We start from the raw sequence: 16,446 nt of genomic DNA on the forward strand, positions 1-16,446 counted from the left end.
ATGAAGCTGTGAAAGAAATTAAGGTAAAGGGACCTGTCTGAATGCTGTCACTTTAACAAATTCCTGAACACACCAGTAGTACAGATACTATATTGCATTTAGAACAACTGGTAAAAATAACCTCAATGATTGTGTATATTGTGTTTGTAAAGGGATGTCCAACCTGTCTCCAGCTGAGTCGTGTGTCACCAGCAGACAGGTTAGAGCAGCATTCACACAGGTCACTGTCTCCCTCTGTCGTACGCTGGCTGAACAAAAGACACATGCTGACCTTTAGATGGGAAACTACACCTTTAACAGTACATCTCTCATCAGTGGATGTGACCTGAGATGAAACTGACAAGTATGAAGATATGAAACTGCAATGTTTAAAATTTTAGAAGCCTAAACTGAAGGTGGGCCTGTGAAAGAAGCAGGTTTTTTTCAAGCTTGCTATGTAAGCTTTGTTTCAAAGTGGCCATAAGATGGCAGCTGATGAACATCTTTAAACAGAAACATTAATTAAGCACACTAGTCCAATATTTAATTCAACAATATTACAGTTCTTCCCTAACGTTTTCTACACAGGCAGTAATTTAACCTTTTTTGTAATTTAACCTCTGTACACCACCTCAGTGGATTTTGAATCAAACACTAAAGATGTGACTGAAGTGCAGACTTCAGACTGACTGACGGGTACAGTTTCAAGACCACTGATGATGCGTTCTATACTTCAGGATTTTTATTCACATATTAAATAGAAACCTTATATTTAAATCTATGTTAGTTTGTACTGTTAATGTTCAGCCTCTGTATAAAAATGTATAAAAATGTGTATAAAAATCCCTAGAAATATACACCTTTATAAAACCCTTTGAAGTGCACAAAGTCTGCACTTCAGTCAAATATTGACTGACTAAATCCACCATGGTGTCGTACAGACACAAAAAAAATACAAAAACTGCCAATTGTCCAACAAATTATAGAACGAGATGAGTTAAAGTCATTTATGGTAGAATGTAGATGGAAAGTCTGGCAGTAAACTGTCCATAAGACATGTGTAATGCAGGAGGACTGTATCAGACTTGGACATGATGTGTTTTGTGTTCTATTCACAAATGACTACAACTGTATTGACTTTTTTCTTATAGTCAAAAGAAAATACTCAGCCCTGATTTGTGATAAATCTGTAGCCTTGCAAGGAGAGAGGGTCAGGCTTCAATGTAGCTACGCAAGAGTCGACATATACAGTGACAGGAGGGTGCATCAGGGCCTCCACTCTGGCTTCTAAAAGCACTGCTTCCCCCTGCTGATACACTGTGGAACTACACTGAGAGGTGCACACATCTGTGGAACAAGTTTTCTTTCCAGTGCCTGCTTCATTTAGACTCCACATACAAACAATATCGCCAAACTAGAGAATGAATAAGACTTCAGTTTAACCTGCCAAGATATGAAGGGAGAACTGCTGCAGTCCAAAGACACTGACCGTGGATGTCATTGGTTCCCAGGTTAGGCTTAGTGGTTCTCGACTTACTTTTTGCTTCCTGTATTCACACAAAAATTACACACAGGTTATGCCAGTGTTTGTCATCATATAAACACACAGGCGTTGAACTCAGTTTAATCTGGACAAGTTTCTTGTTACTGTTAACCGTTTGAACCCTGCACTGTTGGTTTTCTATTCTAATCATTCAGCTTTTACTGTTACTCCACTAAAGTGACCAGCTTCGCTTATTTTGCCAGTGATACAATTTGTACCGTTAGCCAACAATTAAAAAAAAAATCAGCCATTTAAACTGTTTACAATTTAACTACTAGCTATAGTAACATAATTGATCAATTAACAGTATACAACAACACATTACATCATTCATATACTTTTAGCGAGCCGTATGATTTGCCCCCTTTCCCGCCGTTTATTGATCAATTATAGTAATTTATCTTCCTTTTAGATGCCATTTTCTGCCTTTTATCGGTTACGTTGAATTCAAACTTGCTCTTTTAATCCTTTAAGCGTACCAGCTGAGCTTATTTTTACACTGGACTCAGTCTCACATTCTCGTAGCCCTGCAGAGATAACCATTTCAGCTTCAGACACCGCTTCCTTTGGTCTGCAGGAGCTTTCCTGGGACAAGTTTTCTCCAAGTTGAAAACACTGGGGACTGAACGTCTGTCCTGGGAAAACTGATGCTTCTCGGCTATTCTCACTTTGTTTTCGCCGCATCGCATTTGAAGTGCTTTAAAGAGTTTCTACATTATTTTTGGGGCAAAACGCAGATATACCAAAACTACGAAAATGTAGGCGACACCGGTGTGTTTTCCCTGGGTAGCCATTGCCAAAGAGAAAACCCAAGGCCTGAGAAATAAACGTGGTTGTACACAGGTGTACTGCGCCGTGCTCTCGCGCGCTGGACCGTGGATTCTACTTTCAAAGACTGTGGGGGGAAATACAAACATTTTTATTCACGCTATACTTAATAAAAAGCAGGTGCTACATTAAGCAATTTTGTTTTGGTGACCTTTTTTTTCTTGTCAACACACTGCATCCTAATTCTATTTTATCAGTACACATATGTGGAAATATTCATTTCAAGATAACGATATTTTCGCACACTCGAATATTTGTTAGTTTAGTAGTAGTAGCAGTCGTAGCCTACAGTAATTTCACTTTCAAACGACTGAAACCGGTGACTTTTTGTGTTTAGAAACAAAATGAAACGAAAAGACCGAAAGGCTCTTGAGGGCATAACTGTGAGTGGAACCAATGTCAAGACGGAACTCAGTTACTCCTCTTAGTGTTCCGTAGGGATAGTTATTGTAGCTGTACTTAGTAAGCGTCGGATGTTTTGAAACTGCTGACGAGTGTTTGGATGTTATATGTGTTTGTAAAAAATAAAAAAGGACAGAAAAGAGGAAAAACATGGATAAAAAGTCCGTGCCAGCGCCGTCAGAGGAAGAGATTGACTGGGGAGGAAGTGGAGCAGGAGGGAGCAAAAATTTACAAAAGGACAAAACTTTATTGAAGAATGTGCACACTGGTCTTCCTAATCCACCTTCGGGTGCTATAAAATGTTCTCTAATAAAAGGAGACTATCTCTACTTCCACTATGGATGCGATGGACAGGATGACAGAGGCTGGGGATGTGGCTACAGGACCGTTCAAACGCTGTCTTCGTGGATTTGTCATAACTGCTCTCCGCCTAAGAACCACTGCAGGCCGGTACCAAGCCTCCCCGAAATCCAGCAAGCGTTGGTAACAATGGGGGACAAAACCGACTCCTTTTCAGGCTCCAGGGAGTGGATAGGAACATTTGAATGCTCTCTAGTCCTCGATCATTTCTACGATGTTCCCTGCAAAGTGGTGCATGTCAGAGGCGGAGGGGCCGAGCTGGAGCATGTCGCAGTGGCTGAGCTCCATCAGCACTTTGAGAAGCATAACTCTCCAGTGATGATGGGAGGAGACAGAGACAACTCCTCAAAGGGGGTATTGGGGGTGTGGACCGGGGATAAGGGGAGCTATTTGCTGGTTCTCGACCCGCATTACTATGGATGTGACCTGGACAGGACAGAGCTGCAGAGGAGAGGGTGGGTGGCATGGAAAAGAGTATCATCTCTGGATCAGTCTTCATTTTATAATCTGTGTCTGCCACAGACTGCAAGACTGCTAAATGTGTTTTAGACATTCAGTATGGTTGTTTCAAAATGAGCTGCAGTGCCATCCTGTGGTTAAACTCATTAAAGCTCTTGAAGAGCAGCAGTACCAATCGTATATGTTGGTTTTTGTTTTGTTTTTTTTTATTAGAAATTTGAGGATCAGTTAATTTCTTGGTCAAAACAGTGTGTTTGGCTTCTCAAATGTCTTCATTTTGTGTTTTTGTGAAAAATATTTTTCAGTATTCTACAGGCCTACATAGACCCTTGACAGCTGCTCATTTTTATTTCACATTTTGTGCACAAGATCATTTACTACAAATGCATGCGTCTCCTGATCATGCTGGATACACAAAGCCATCATAAACTGAGGAAAGTCTTGTGATCACCTACACATGATATGTGCTGGACAATGCTTCAATATGCACTGAGAAAGAGATCTGTACGCATGTAAACATATTAAATGAGACAAGCTTCATTTAGGCTCACTCAATTCTCCGTTTTATTCCTTCCATCATATAATTTAATTTGACATGACATCTGGGTTCCATTTATTTCTCGAGCTACATTTCTGCCAAGAGATCAAAAGATCACCTTTTATATCATTTATCTGATACACAATCTTTATAGAAAATCTGGAAGTTCTTGTCCACATCCATCCTCCCCTTGAGGAATTTCTCTAGGTTTTTGAGAGGAACCTCCACCATTTGGTTGTTGACACGATCATTTAGCCCATATGCACCAAAGACAGGGAACTTATAGCGCACAAAGTACGGCGCATTTTGGTCGAACTCGGTGCAGCAGTAGGCCGACCACATGTACTCGGGCACAGCTACCCGGTCCTGGTTGTTGCGACGGATCGTGTGTCCAGAAGTGGTGACCCCGGTGATCACAAAGGCTTTGCCGCGGCAGTAGTTGTTGAGGCGCTTTCGGACGATGTCTCGGTGTTCCGCCCAAGGACCCATGTTGAACTCCCTGATCTGAGGCACCACGTTCGTCAAGGTGTAGGTGGACGCCTTGTCTAGAGGGTCAGCCTGATGCTCATCGGGATTTAGTTGGCCGCGTTCATACTGAACCACATCGGCGTAGTCCTCCAGGACTGCCTGGGAGTCCTCAAAGTTCATGTGCATGTTTGCAGACTGGGGGAAGGGCTCCATGTTACTGCTGCTCTTTTCTGAGGCCAACTATGGAGAGAGAGAGAGAAAATAAAAAGCAAAGTAGTTTTACTCACAGTTTGCACACTCATTTTTTTCTGGGAATGGTGCAAAGACTCATGGGAATAGAGATGATATGATGGTATTGTTTGCTTGTGCGACTGTTTAAATAGACCAGTAGTTGTCCAATAACTCAGTGGAAATGTGAATAAGCTCATATCTTGTCACACTTATACAAATATAGTAGACAAAACTCATGGTATGTGGGCAAAGAGTTGAAGTTATACTTTTAAAAAGATAATCTGTTTATGAAGATTAACCCCAACCTGACACACCAGATGGCTGCCTCTCCCTTAGCCTGTTTCTGTCGGAGGTTTCTTCCTGCTAAAAGGGAGTTTTTTTTCTTCCCACTGTCTCCAAGTGCTTGCTCTTCGTCTGATTGTTGGTCTTTACCTTACAGTATAAAGCAGCTTAAGGCAACTGTTATTTTGATTTGGCTCTATATAAATAAAACTGAATTAAAATAGGAAGACAAAAACAGTATAACAGCATCCAAAGGGTTGAGAGTCAGCTACTAAAGCTTACAATAAGCGCAGCCATGAACTGTAAACTCTGTTGTAGTTTACACAAAGCACCGTTAAAAGTTGACAAATCTAGCTGCCAGTGCTTTTCTGCAATTAAACAGCCACTTCTTACAGAAAAGAAACGAACTTTTGTCATTTTTAGAGAAAAATGCCAAATTTGCATAAATGGTAATGGCAACACTATCTCAGTGAAATAGCACACAGAGCTAATAAAGCAGCTTATCTCAGCTTTACATTGTTTCTATTACAGTAGCATAGTTGCTGCAGTTCTTTAGCTGCTTGTTAAGAAACATCAGGTGATATTGCCTTTACACTTCCAAAAATGTCAAGAAATCTCCAATGACTGCATGTGAATAGATACAGAGTAGTGTGAATATATGGTATATATAGTGTGAATAGTATTATGTCAGATATATAGCACACTGTATGGGCAAACATGCAAAATTGAGAATGAAACCAGGCTTCTGTTTTATTTGTTTCATCCTTGACTGAGCTCGCAAGCACTCTCACCTGAGGCTCGAACATCCAAGGGAAATCCACCTTCTTCTCCCCGTCTGACTTCTTGAATGTATAGGCTGAGTAGATGGGGACGTGTTTGTGTGAGTCGTACAGGGTGACATAGCGGGGTTTGTCCTCATACCGCTGGCAGATCTTCTTAAAGGAGTTGCTGAGGTATCCTCGTGGTGGTGTTCCCATAAAGAGAGAGTCCTTGCAGCGCTCCGCATGGTTGAAGTCTCCCACAACTCCTGCCTGGGACACTTCAAGCAATCCACACATTAGGAAGATCATGGCAGCTGCCGTTGCTAAGGCACAATTTGTAAATGTAGGTATCATCACTGCAGCTTTTTTTTCTCAGCAGCTCTCTTTTGTGTCTTTTTAGATGTGTCTTCTCTTGCTAATGTGTCTCTAATTCACCTGTGACACACCACTGCAATCTACTACTGCCTAACAAGTACAGCCTCTGTCCCAGCTCTATCACACCCCACATTTCCCTTCATGCCTCACCTGCACTTCAAGCGAGCAATTCTCTCATTGTAAAGGCTTTTCCATATATTCAAATTCCCACGAGTGTCGTAGCAGTAGTTATCAGTCACTGAGAGCATTTTATTACGGTAAAGTGCAGAGGACAAATGGCACTCACTTCAGACCTTCAATTCAAAAATAGCCTTTCTTCCATCGTCGGCCTTGTTGCAGTGAATGAAGCTGAAGTTTAATGAAAGAGTAGAAATGGGAAACTCATGTTTTAAAGCCAGTTTTTGTTTAAAGTGTAGAAGGAGTCTTGCATTGGAGAATTTCCACATATCAAGTTTAGATTTTTCATTTCAGCAGCAAATTAAAAAGCTCTATCCCATCATGAGCTGGTGCTGTAACTTAATATGCATATGACGTCTGATGACAGGTTTCAAATTGCCCAGAATGTGTCAAAAACAAAAGTTCAGAGACAGTTTCATTCAGTGGTTTATTCCTGTGAAATATATGAGAAAGTTACATTTTGTAACTAAAAGAGTGTTTAAAGTACAGTATGGCCCCTCCCCCACACCTTTCCAACACGTGAACAACCTACTAATGTAAATCCTCCCCTCCCCCCCCCTCCTTGATAGCTGGCTATGCCTCTGCCTTCAAAGTAAAGGTTATGCAGAACAACAAAAAATACACGTGATATCCAGTGTCAGCAGATTTTATGACCCGCTTGGAAGCTTTTGTTTTACCTGATGTAACGTGTCATATAAATTACCATGCACAGTAGAAAAAGCACAGGTGTAGATAACAAAAGAAATTCTGGTTGCAAATTTCATGGATACTGTTAGCGATAGCTCACTGTCACACTGTTATAATTTAGCTGGATGTTTTGTTGGCACATGATGGCACCTCATTTTACTTACAAACACCACAAAGATCAGTGACAAATTAAAGGAAAAATTAGTAACCTGTATATCTCTTTTATGGTTTGGATTCATCTGTCCTCTTTGAAGGGGCACTGCAAGTTAAAAGAAACTTTTCTATGATTGCAACATTTTATTCTGATGGGTGTGGTCTCCTCTATGATGACAGTGCCCCAATCCAGAGGGCATGAGGATTACTGAATGGTTTGATGGGTATCAATTTAAAGCAGTTCATAGATTATGGCCTCTGTAATAACAGGATTAAAACCCAATTGAATAATCACAGGACAAAAAATCATAAAAACACCAAATAATAAAGGGAATAAAAAAGATACAGGAACGTCTGTTGAGAGATTGATGTTCCAGAGACCAATGAGAAGGTACACTGGCACTCTTCTGGTAGGACTACTTTTTTTTGTCTTTCTTTAATTTGTCAAATGTTGAAATATCTCTAAATATTTTCCCTATGCAGTTTTCTCAGGTGCTTGTATGGAACAGTCGCCCACAAAGATCTGAAAGTTCTGGCTTACAAATTCTGTCTTCTTGAGAAACTCCTCCAGTTTCTGGACGGAGACTTCCACCATGTCATTGTTCTCATCCTCGTTGAGGCCATAGTAAGCAAAAGATGGGAATTTATAACGGTTCATAAAAGGTGTGTTGTGGTCATAGTCAACACAGCAATATGCTGACCACAGGTAGGTGGGAACTGCAATGCGGTTCATGTTTTCCCGGCGGATCATCTTGCCAGAGGTGGTGACCCCGGTGACAATGTGCGCCGTTCCACGACAGTAGTTGTTAAGCCTTTTGCGGATCATGTGTTCCTGTTTGTCCCAGATTAGGTTGTTGACTTCAGGCACCACGGGTACCACATTGGTGAGGGTGTAGGTAGCTGCTTTGTCGTCAGGTTCATTCTGATGCTCGTCCGGGTTGAGCGTGCCGCGCTCGTAAAGGATGGCATTTGTGTAATCGTCAAGAACAGCTTGGGCATCTTCAAAGTTCATGTGCACGTAACTCCGTGGAAAGGGCTGCATCTCGTCTGTTTCAGAGGATGTGGACAGCTGTGCAGAGAGACAGACCCACAGCAAATGAAGGCATGAGCATGACTGAATGCGATTACATGACTACGCAACAAATTCTTACGCACATTTCAAAGCAGTGAACTTTCTAGTTTTCTTTACCTGAGGTTCGTACATCCAAGGGACATCCATACATTTCTCCCCTTCTGAGCGTTTAAATATGTAGGCAGAGTAGATCGGTATATGGTCCACAGTGTTGTACAGAGTCACGTAGCGTGGCTTTTTGTTGTAGTACTGACAAATGAACTGGACGGAGTGGTGTTCCAGTCCTCTCGGTGGCGTTCCCATGTAGAGGAATTCTTTGCACTCTGGAGAAAGCTCTTTTTCCACTTTGCCTATCACTGCTAACATTATGCTGAAAAGTAGAAAAGCTGTCTGTGCCCAAGCTGCCATAGCTAGGAGGGATCCTGAAGCCACTCTGGTAACAAGTTAAAGCTGTTAAATAGTATGTTAGGTATATTTTTGAGCTCTGCTACAAATGACTGCGTGCGTCTTTATGCTCAGTAAAACAGCTCATACACATTTCCCACTCTGCTCTCTGTAATCTGGCCTCAGTATGCAAAGTAATGCCATCTTTATACCTTATCATATCCACCCACAGCTGGCGAAACAGGGACTATGGCCAATGGTGCCTCACACTGGTTAGAGTAATGTTATTTCTTTGAACACATCCTCCCAGATGGTCAAGCATTTATCAAAAACACAAAGCTATACTTGCAATTTTAAAGTGCCTTGGGTTTTTAAAGACCGTTGTGCGTCATTATGAACTTTATATTTGCTACCAATGAAGTGTATACTCTACTCTACTACTACTGATATCACTGACAAATGCAGAAAAAATACAAGTTAAGTATATCAGGGTTACATTAACGTACATTTTTGTGTGTGTACACTCATGTTGTTAAAAACCCACCATCTGCCTGTTCTGCACAGCCTCATTTTTAACAGGCACGGTCACATGTATACAGTGAGTGTATCCTTACAGCCATCCTTTTTTTCAAAGTAGTAACTATTAATCGCTGCATGTGATGCCTTTAAGGTACATGTGTAAGGTTTGGGTTTTTTTCTTTTTACAGAAACATGAGTTACACTCTCGCCTAAGGATGTAAATGCTGCAAGTACAGAATGCAGACTACTAAAATGACTACAATTGCTATGATATGATCATGGCTGCATTCTATGTTATCAAGACTGTTATGACTGTTGGTAGCTGTAGAATTCCCACAGAGCTGCATAAACTTGCTAACAGCTATCTCAGCCCCACAGTTATTAATTCTAACTGCCTCAAAAATAATAACTTGCAGCACAACAACAGGGTAGTAACATGAAACAACTTTTATTTGCAAAATTAAGAGATTACTAAAATAAAATACAGAATAAAATACATTATAAATAAAATACAGAATGATTGTGCCACAAAAGAGGCATATCCTGAGATATCATTAAAACCAGCTTATTTGTGTCCTCTGTAATGGACATTTGTTTTTGGTCTATAGCTTTTCACTCATTTGAGCTTGTCCTGATGTACTAAATAGAGGAAATCCTGGGCTTTCCATTGATATCTCATGTGTTTGGGTGGCCCCTTTTAGCTCCAAAGAGGAAGGAAATCACAAAAAAGTTCAAAGTTCTTCTCAGGAAGATATAACAAAATCAAATACGTGATTGTGACCAAATGCATATTTTCAACACTTTCCAGACATAGAAGCACTCATTTTTTCCAGCAGCAATATGTGACATGCTGTTTTCTATCTGCTGGTCATCCTGTGAAATGCAAAATAATGAAACATTTTTGGATAAAGACAGAATATAAGTTAAAGATACTCGTGGTTGCTCAGTTCTTATATATGGCTATAATTTTCTTTCCATGGAGGAATTTCTGAAAATTGTATTTTACTATATAAATAAGTGCACATTTGAGCTTTATTTCTTCAGCATTACCATATACAGCACAGGTCAGTAACAGTCAAATTCTTCTCCGTCACCTAGATCAAAAATGAGGTAGAATATTTAAGCACAATGTTTTAAATTTGGTTTGAACATCTGGACTCTGAAATTGAGCACTTTAGAGTTCATAATACAAATAGAGTCGAGGAGAACAATAGGTGGGATAAAGACAAAGATGTGGACAAATTACAAGTCAGGTCATTTTGGCTTGAATGTATTCAGTTTAAGTGCAGGAAATTTTAACAGCTATGGCAATTACCCCAGGAAGGATTTAATAAAGATGCCATTGGGTTCATAATTTGTTTCGATAAAGGCAAGATTAATAAATTGTAACAATTCAATGGCTCTATTCCTTTCTAACTGAATTATACTTTAATTTATTCAATAACATGTGAAGCAGGATTGCTCAACACTGTAAAGTTGGCTTAGTCTTGTTTTTGCAATAGATGCATTTCAACATTCCTGCATTACTCTGCATCCTGTTAAAAAGTCTGCAACTTTTTTTCATGTGTGAAACCCTTTTTTATTGCCAGTGTGTGAAACAGACTGCAATGTGACTTTAAAATATACTGTTTGTTAATTTCTGTGTTGCCTCTAAGAGCCTGTGAGTGAGACAAGGACATGACTATTATGGTCACAATGCCTCTCCTCAGCTCCCAAAGATAGCACTGACCAGCTTTAGCTAAGTATAGCATACAAATGGACTCAAAATAGAAAACCTTAGCAAGCAAGCAAATTAGCATTAGCCAGCGAGCTGCCAGTTTCTCCATAAAAGTAGGGTAAGCTAACACTAGCCAGAAAGCTAATGGCTAGTTTTATCTAATGAAGCCTGTCTATCTGTAGGACAAAAACAGCAGAGAAAGCAGGACAGACTTCAAGTCAATTATAAAGTTTTTCTAAAACCAAGTCATCTTTCTTAAAACACCTCTGGGTAGTTGTTTGGGCTTTTAATTTGATTCATTAATTGCTAAACATTAACTTTAACAAAATAATTGTCAGATTTTTTTAAGTGGTTAAAAACACTGAAGAATATTTTTTAGAAAACATGTTTTCCTTTTATTCAGGTTTTCTCTGAGCTGGCTCATGTTAGCTAACACTAGCTTGGCTACTAACTGCAAGCTAGCTTTTGACAAAATACTGTTTTTCATGTAGAAGATCAACTATGAAAATTCCATCATACTAAAACATTGGTAAGGTCTCTCTTCTTCTTTAAGGGATTTTCTGCCACACATCCCTTGTAGAATATGGCCATGTCACTGTCTATGTCAGTCTGGCTCCTTAAGAATGTCTCCAGAGTCTTTAGAGGTACCTCGACTACACTAAATCCAGCCTGTTCATTCAGTGCATAGCCGCCGTAGCTAGGGAACATAAACCTCACTTCATATGGTGAGTTATGATCAAACTGTGGACAGCAGTATGCCAGCCATAAGTGTTTTGGAATGATGAGACGGTCCCTGTTATTACGCTGAATGGCAGCCCCTGAAACAGTCACCCCTGTCACTACAAAAGATTTGCCGTGGCAGAAATTGTTGAGACGTCGGCGAACGATGTCTAAGTATGGGTTCCAAGAGGTTTCCAGGAAATCTGTGATCAGTGGAACTATGTTGGTCAGGGTGTAAGTGGAGGATTTGTCATCTGGTTCTGCTTGGTGCAAGTCAGGGTTTAGTGGGCCACGTCGATATCCTACGGCATCCGTGTAGTCCTCTAAAACAAGCTGGCTGTCCTCGATCAGAGGGGGAGTCTTTTCACTCAGGGGAAGTGCCTTCATGTTACTACTCTCATCATTTGAAAGCAGCTGTAAGAAGAGGAAGTAAAAGAAACATGACATTTAGCAATTTTAAAGTCCTCAATCCACAGGGCAAAACACTTAAATAAGAGCAGTAAAGCCTGGAAGCATCTTAATCTAAGGCAGGTATTACACATCATATTTCACAGCCTGATTGTTTGTTCACATGACAGTTAAAAAAATATAGGTGTCAGATTCTTAATCCTGTGTTGCCAGATTCAGGTCAGCTTAAAAAAAAGAGCCAGATCCAGGAGGTCAGATGTACCTTACCATAACCCAACCAACCCTATTCTGGATGCCGAAACTGAACACACACACATCTCTCACACTAAAATATAATTGGAAAGCTGGTTGGCAGGGATACCAAAGTAATTATGGTTTATAATGACTCACATCAAATGAGCTAGAAAAAATAACTTGCCTTAAGTGTGCTATGGATGAATACAGTGAATATGCTACAGAAGAAATGTTGAAGCTAGACATTGATTTTAAAGATGTTATAACATTAATATCAATGTTTTCTTTCACTAAAGTGATGAATAAGAATATGTATCAACATTCCAAGCTAGTCTTTTAAGTTATTAAATCATCATGATTGAGCGATTATTTCAACAGTACAATGCTGTCAAAGCTTAAAACACTCACAATATTGAGATATGTGCTTATTCAGACTTAGTGAAAACAGATGAAATACGGTGATTTATGTGAAATCAATATGTAGCAAGGAGCAACAATTAGTCAAATTCAGCGCCAGAAGGTATTTCTTTTAGCCTTGAGTCCAAGGCTGAACCAGAGCCAGAATACACCAAGCCTTAGCACTTGAGGCAATTTATTTCTTCTGGCCCATTGGATATGAGTCATTATAAACCAAACCTACTTTGGTAACCTAAGAGGCTCTGTTAATCAGCTTTCTTAGAATACATATTTAGCCAACACAAACAAGCTTCGACTTTAACTCTCATCTTTCAAACTGCCAAACTGTGTCTTTAAAATAGAGGTGTGTTTGAGGGCATGTCTGGGTGATTAACAGCTTATACTGTGCTGTTGGGTCTTTGGTAACAAGCACCAGACTGATTTGAAGTAAAATTAATTCATGTAAACTAAAGTAACTCTGGGAAAAAAATATAAAAATTCTAGTACCCGGTATATGCACTGTTCTTGTATAGATTAGATTTTTTAAACAAAATGTTATCATGCCCCAAAACATGTAACATCTCTTCAAAAAGTGGCAAGTTATAGCTACTGTGCTGCTCTGAGGCTCTACCTGAGGCTCATACATCCAGGGGGTGTCCATCCTCCTCTTCCCGTCAGACTTCTTAAAGATGTAGGCCGAGTAGAGGGGGAGATGGCGACTGCTGTCATACAGTGTGGCGTAGCGAAGTTTGTCTGCATATTTCTGGCAGATCCACTTGAGGCTTGTTCCTCTGATCCCTGCAGGCGGGGTCTGCATGTAGAAGAATTGGCTGCACTCTTTGAAGCTCTTGGACACAGTGGCGCTCACCAGGTGGGACGCCATCAGCAGGGTGATGGGGAATAAAGACGTGAAAAACAGATGCATCCTCACACAGCTGGAGTTGCCTGAAGAAAATATAACTGGGTTATTTCTTTATCGAGTCTGACATGTTTGCTATGGCTGTTGCGCACCAATAAAAGACCGAGAGACTCAGACTCCATACTCCGGTTCGGCTTAACGTGTCATCCTGTATCAGCATTTCCTTCAGCAGGCTAGTACAATGACAGCTGGACAGAGACGTTCTATGCAAAGCAGCAGTGGCTCAGGTTGGCCTGGTTGGCTGGATACCTCACTTATCTGGTTTAGTCATGCAAGTCTGCACCTTTCTACCTTTCTAAAAATTACATCACCATGTTCACTCTATAGGCTAGGCTTCCTACACCCGTGTGTTGTTGTAACTTTATATTTTCTATATTTCATGCAGCACATGGTCTTATCAGTATGCACTATGTAAAAATGTAAACTCCAAAGATACTGGACAACCTGGATGGATGATATGGATGTTGTACAATATAAAACGTTGGGGTGTTGTAAATGTAACTCAAAGCAGGACACAATGATTTACAAGTTACTTCCTCTTGAGTTTGCAACTAGTCATAGTAATGTACTTCTCTGACTTTACTTTATAATTTGTGTTATCGCAGTTCGTTTCTAAATTAGGATTCCTTAATATTAGAAATTTCCATTATCATGCTCCTGCACTGGTCGTCTCCTGTGGCCTAACACTTCTCTGAATTGAGGATGGGCTGGATTCATTTGAGCTCCTGAAGTCCTGTTCTTCTGTCAGTATTTAAGGACCAGCTCCACCACCAGATTGTCGTCTTCACTAGAGTGGTGATCCATCTCCTTGATGACCTTTGCATTCTCCAAGCACTGATGTCCTCTTTTTCTCAAATTCCTGTGACTCTCATGTGGCGGAAGAACAAACCATCTGCAAGATGCAATCACATCTCACCGTCAAGCTGGTCCATGTTTTCAGGAAATCCTTGCTTAAACACTCACCTCAGCAGCTGACTTGCCTGCCCATCCTCCAACAATTAGGAAAGCCTGCAGAGATCGGATCAGTGGCCCTACCCATAGTAAGCATCCTCACCACCTTCTGACACCTTTCATAAACAGCTCAGCATCAGATTCTGTCCGGACTGACTTTCTTTTCCTCTGTCCTAGGGTAATTCTACCAAGTAGCTGGCTCCATTCCCGTGGATCCGCAGTTCCTCTGTTTTTGCTCAATGCTCTACGACATTAAAGCCCCTTAACAGTCAAATACTCACTCTTGGGTCTTGCTTCAGAGTCTGTTGGTAATGGCTTTAAACGCCTTGACAAAAATCTCCGTAGCCAACAAACATAAAAACTCAATTTAATGTTTTGAAGTAAAAATTAATTCCTGGACTGTTAAAAACAACGGATTATATTTTACAGTGTTCTGTCTTCTGAGATTAAACACTATGTCTATATTAGATATACATATGCAGCATCACTTCCTGTCTGTAAAAAAAAATCTGAAGAATGAAATAATGTAATGTTTGGTTAGTAAAAATATCACTTTACATTGTACCACAGTGTTCTACTCTTACTTCCAGCTAATGTAACAATAACCTTTTCAGAAATGCTGAAATGGTCCAACTGAGAATAATAAACTCAGCCGGCTTCTTCCTGCACCTTTCATTCACAGCATCTCAAACAGTGCTGCTGGCTGTGTGCCACGAGGCCCACTTTCCTGCTTCACTAGCCAAGCTGAACGCTGCAAGAACAGCACCTGGGACCAGGCTAGCTGGACATGGCTTTGATGTGATTGCTGTGAAGCATAAGTGAGCCCATGTAACTGACATGAACATCTGGCAGCCTTCACAAAATCCTTCATAGGGGGAAACTCCAGAGGTGTTAGTGCGGTTGCAGAGAACTGGGTACGCCTGAACCCAGACATGAGCAATCATTCTGCATGAATCCAGTGTGGAATTCATAGGACGATGTAAAACCATGACAAGCTGGGACATGACCTGAAGACCAGAAAGACGTTAAGAATGAACTCTATCAAGACTGGTGATATTAAAGGTTGGGCACTTCAAAAAACAATTACGTTTCTGCAGACAGTTTGAGCAGAGGTTCAATAATGTGGTGGTAGTATAACTAAATTCCTCTGCTTAATCAAAGCCTTCAGAAACTTTAAGAAAAGGTTGAGAGGCAAACAATATACCACCATCTACAGCTGCAACATCCCCTACCAGCTGACTGGTAGAGGGTCCACTGTCTCTGTCAAGGGGGCCAGTGCCCACATGTTTTCCCAAACTGATGGTGTTATTAACCATCTGAACATTGTCCAATATGTGCTTCATTTGATTAACATTGAGTTGAAAACTATTTACTTTGCAATATATGGCATATTGGAATAAAATATTAGAGAATCCACCTCAAGAAAAGCTGATATTGTTTCAGTTTGTTTTTTAAACAAACTGAAGGTAATCCACATTCCATATTGAAATTTGCAACTAAGTGTTTTGATGACACTGAGATAATATGAGAAAATATTTATATGCAATGAAATTAGTCATCTTCAACCTGTTTTCTTTCCGCTGTCATACAACAATTAGAAGTTGTAAGATTTTTTTGTGCAAAATTATCATACATACTATTGTAACTATTATTCGTTTTTAGTTTTTAATAAACTACATTTCTGAAATTTACTTTACCAGCAACTGAAGAGGGCAGGACTGCTACTTTCATCTTCATTAATCCCCATTTAAACCATCCGGTTGTGTGCACACTTGTGCTGCTGTGCATTTAACAGCACCCTCTAACGACTAACTCCCACAACTACCGCCAGAAAAGCATTGCGCATGCTCAGTAAGTGTTTGCTGCCAGCACTGCGAGGCATA

At 40.3% G+C, this 16,446-nt stretch overlaps 4 protein-coding genes and 1 pseudogene across 4 annotated transcripts; 1 reads left to right on the forward strand and 4 right to left on the reverse strand.

Moving 5' to 3' along the window:
- Positions 1 to 376: 376 nt before the first annotated feature.
- LOC113012237 (zona pellucida sperm-binding protein 3-like) lies at positions 377 to 2,211 on the reverse strand (annotated as a pseudogene).
- Positions 2,212 to 2,778: 567 nt separating this feature from the next.
- ufsp1 (UFM1-specific peptidase 1) lies at positions 2,779 to 4,121 on the forward strand. The gene has a single exon (XM_026151975.2). It carries the CDS (start codon positions 2,903 to 2,905, stop codon positions 3,659 to 3,661), a length of 759 nt encoding a protein of 252 aa, XP_026007760.1. The 5' UTR covers positions 2,779 to 2,902; the 3' UTR covers positions 3,662 to 4,121.
- LOC113012242 (endonuclease domain-containing 1 protein) lies at positions 4,112 to 6,389 on the reverse strand. Its single transcript, XM_026152332.2, has 2 exons — positions 5,882 to 6,389; positions 4,112 to 4,817 (listed from the first exon to the last, which is right to left on the reverse strand). The coding sequence occupies exons 1-2, from the start codon at positions 6,203 to 6,205 to the stop codon at positions 4,236 to 4,238; spliced, it is 906 nt and encodes a 301-aa protein (XP_026008117.2). The 5' UTR covers positions 6,206 to 6,389; the 3' UTR covers positions 4,112 to 4,235.
- A 411-nt stretch (positions 6,390 to 6,800) lies between these two features.
- Positions 6,801 to 8,868, reverse strand: LOC113012257 (endonuclease domain-containing 1 protein-like). Its single transcript, XM_026152357.2, has 2 exons — positions 8,433 to 8,868; positions 6,801 to 8,312 (listed from the first exon to the last, which is right to left on the reverse strand). The coding sequence occupies exons 1-2, from the start codon at positions 8,721 to 8,723 to the stop codon at positions 7,719 to 7,721; spliced, it is 885 nt and encodes a 294-aa protein (XP_026008142.2). The 5' UTR covers positions 8,724 to 8,868; the 3' UTR covers positions 6,801 to 7,718.
- A 779-nt stretch (positions 8,869 to 9,647) lies between these two features.
- LOC113018551 (endonuclease domain-containing 1 protein-like) lies at positions 9,648 to 16,423 on the reverse strand. The gene is made up of 3 exons (XM_026161635.2): positions 16,261 to 16,423; positions 13,325 to 13,638; positions 9,648 to 12,069 (listed from the first exon to the last, which is right to left on the reverse strand). Exons 1-3 carry the CDS (start codon positions 16,349 to 16,351, stop codon positions 11,449 to 11,451), a joined length of 1,026 nt encoding a protein of 341 aa, XP_026017420.1. The 5' UTR covers positions 16,352 to 16,423; the 3' UTR covers positions 9,648 to 11,448.
- Positions 16,424 to 16,446: the final 23 nt, after the last annotated feature.

This window comes from Astatotilapia calliptera, chromosome 3, assembly GCF_964374335.1.
Source record: "Astatotilapia calliptera chromosome 3, fAstCal68.1, whole genome shotgun sequence".
Taxonomy (NCBI): domain Eukaryota; kingdom Metazoa; phylum Chordata; class Actinopteri; order Cichliformes; family Cichlidae; genus Astatotilapia; species Astatotilapia calliptera.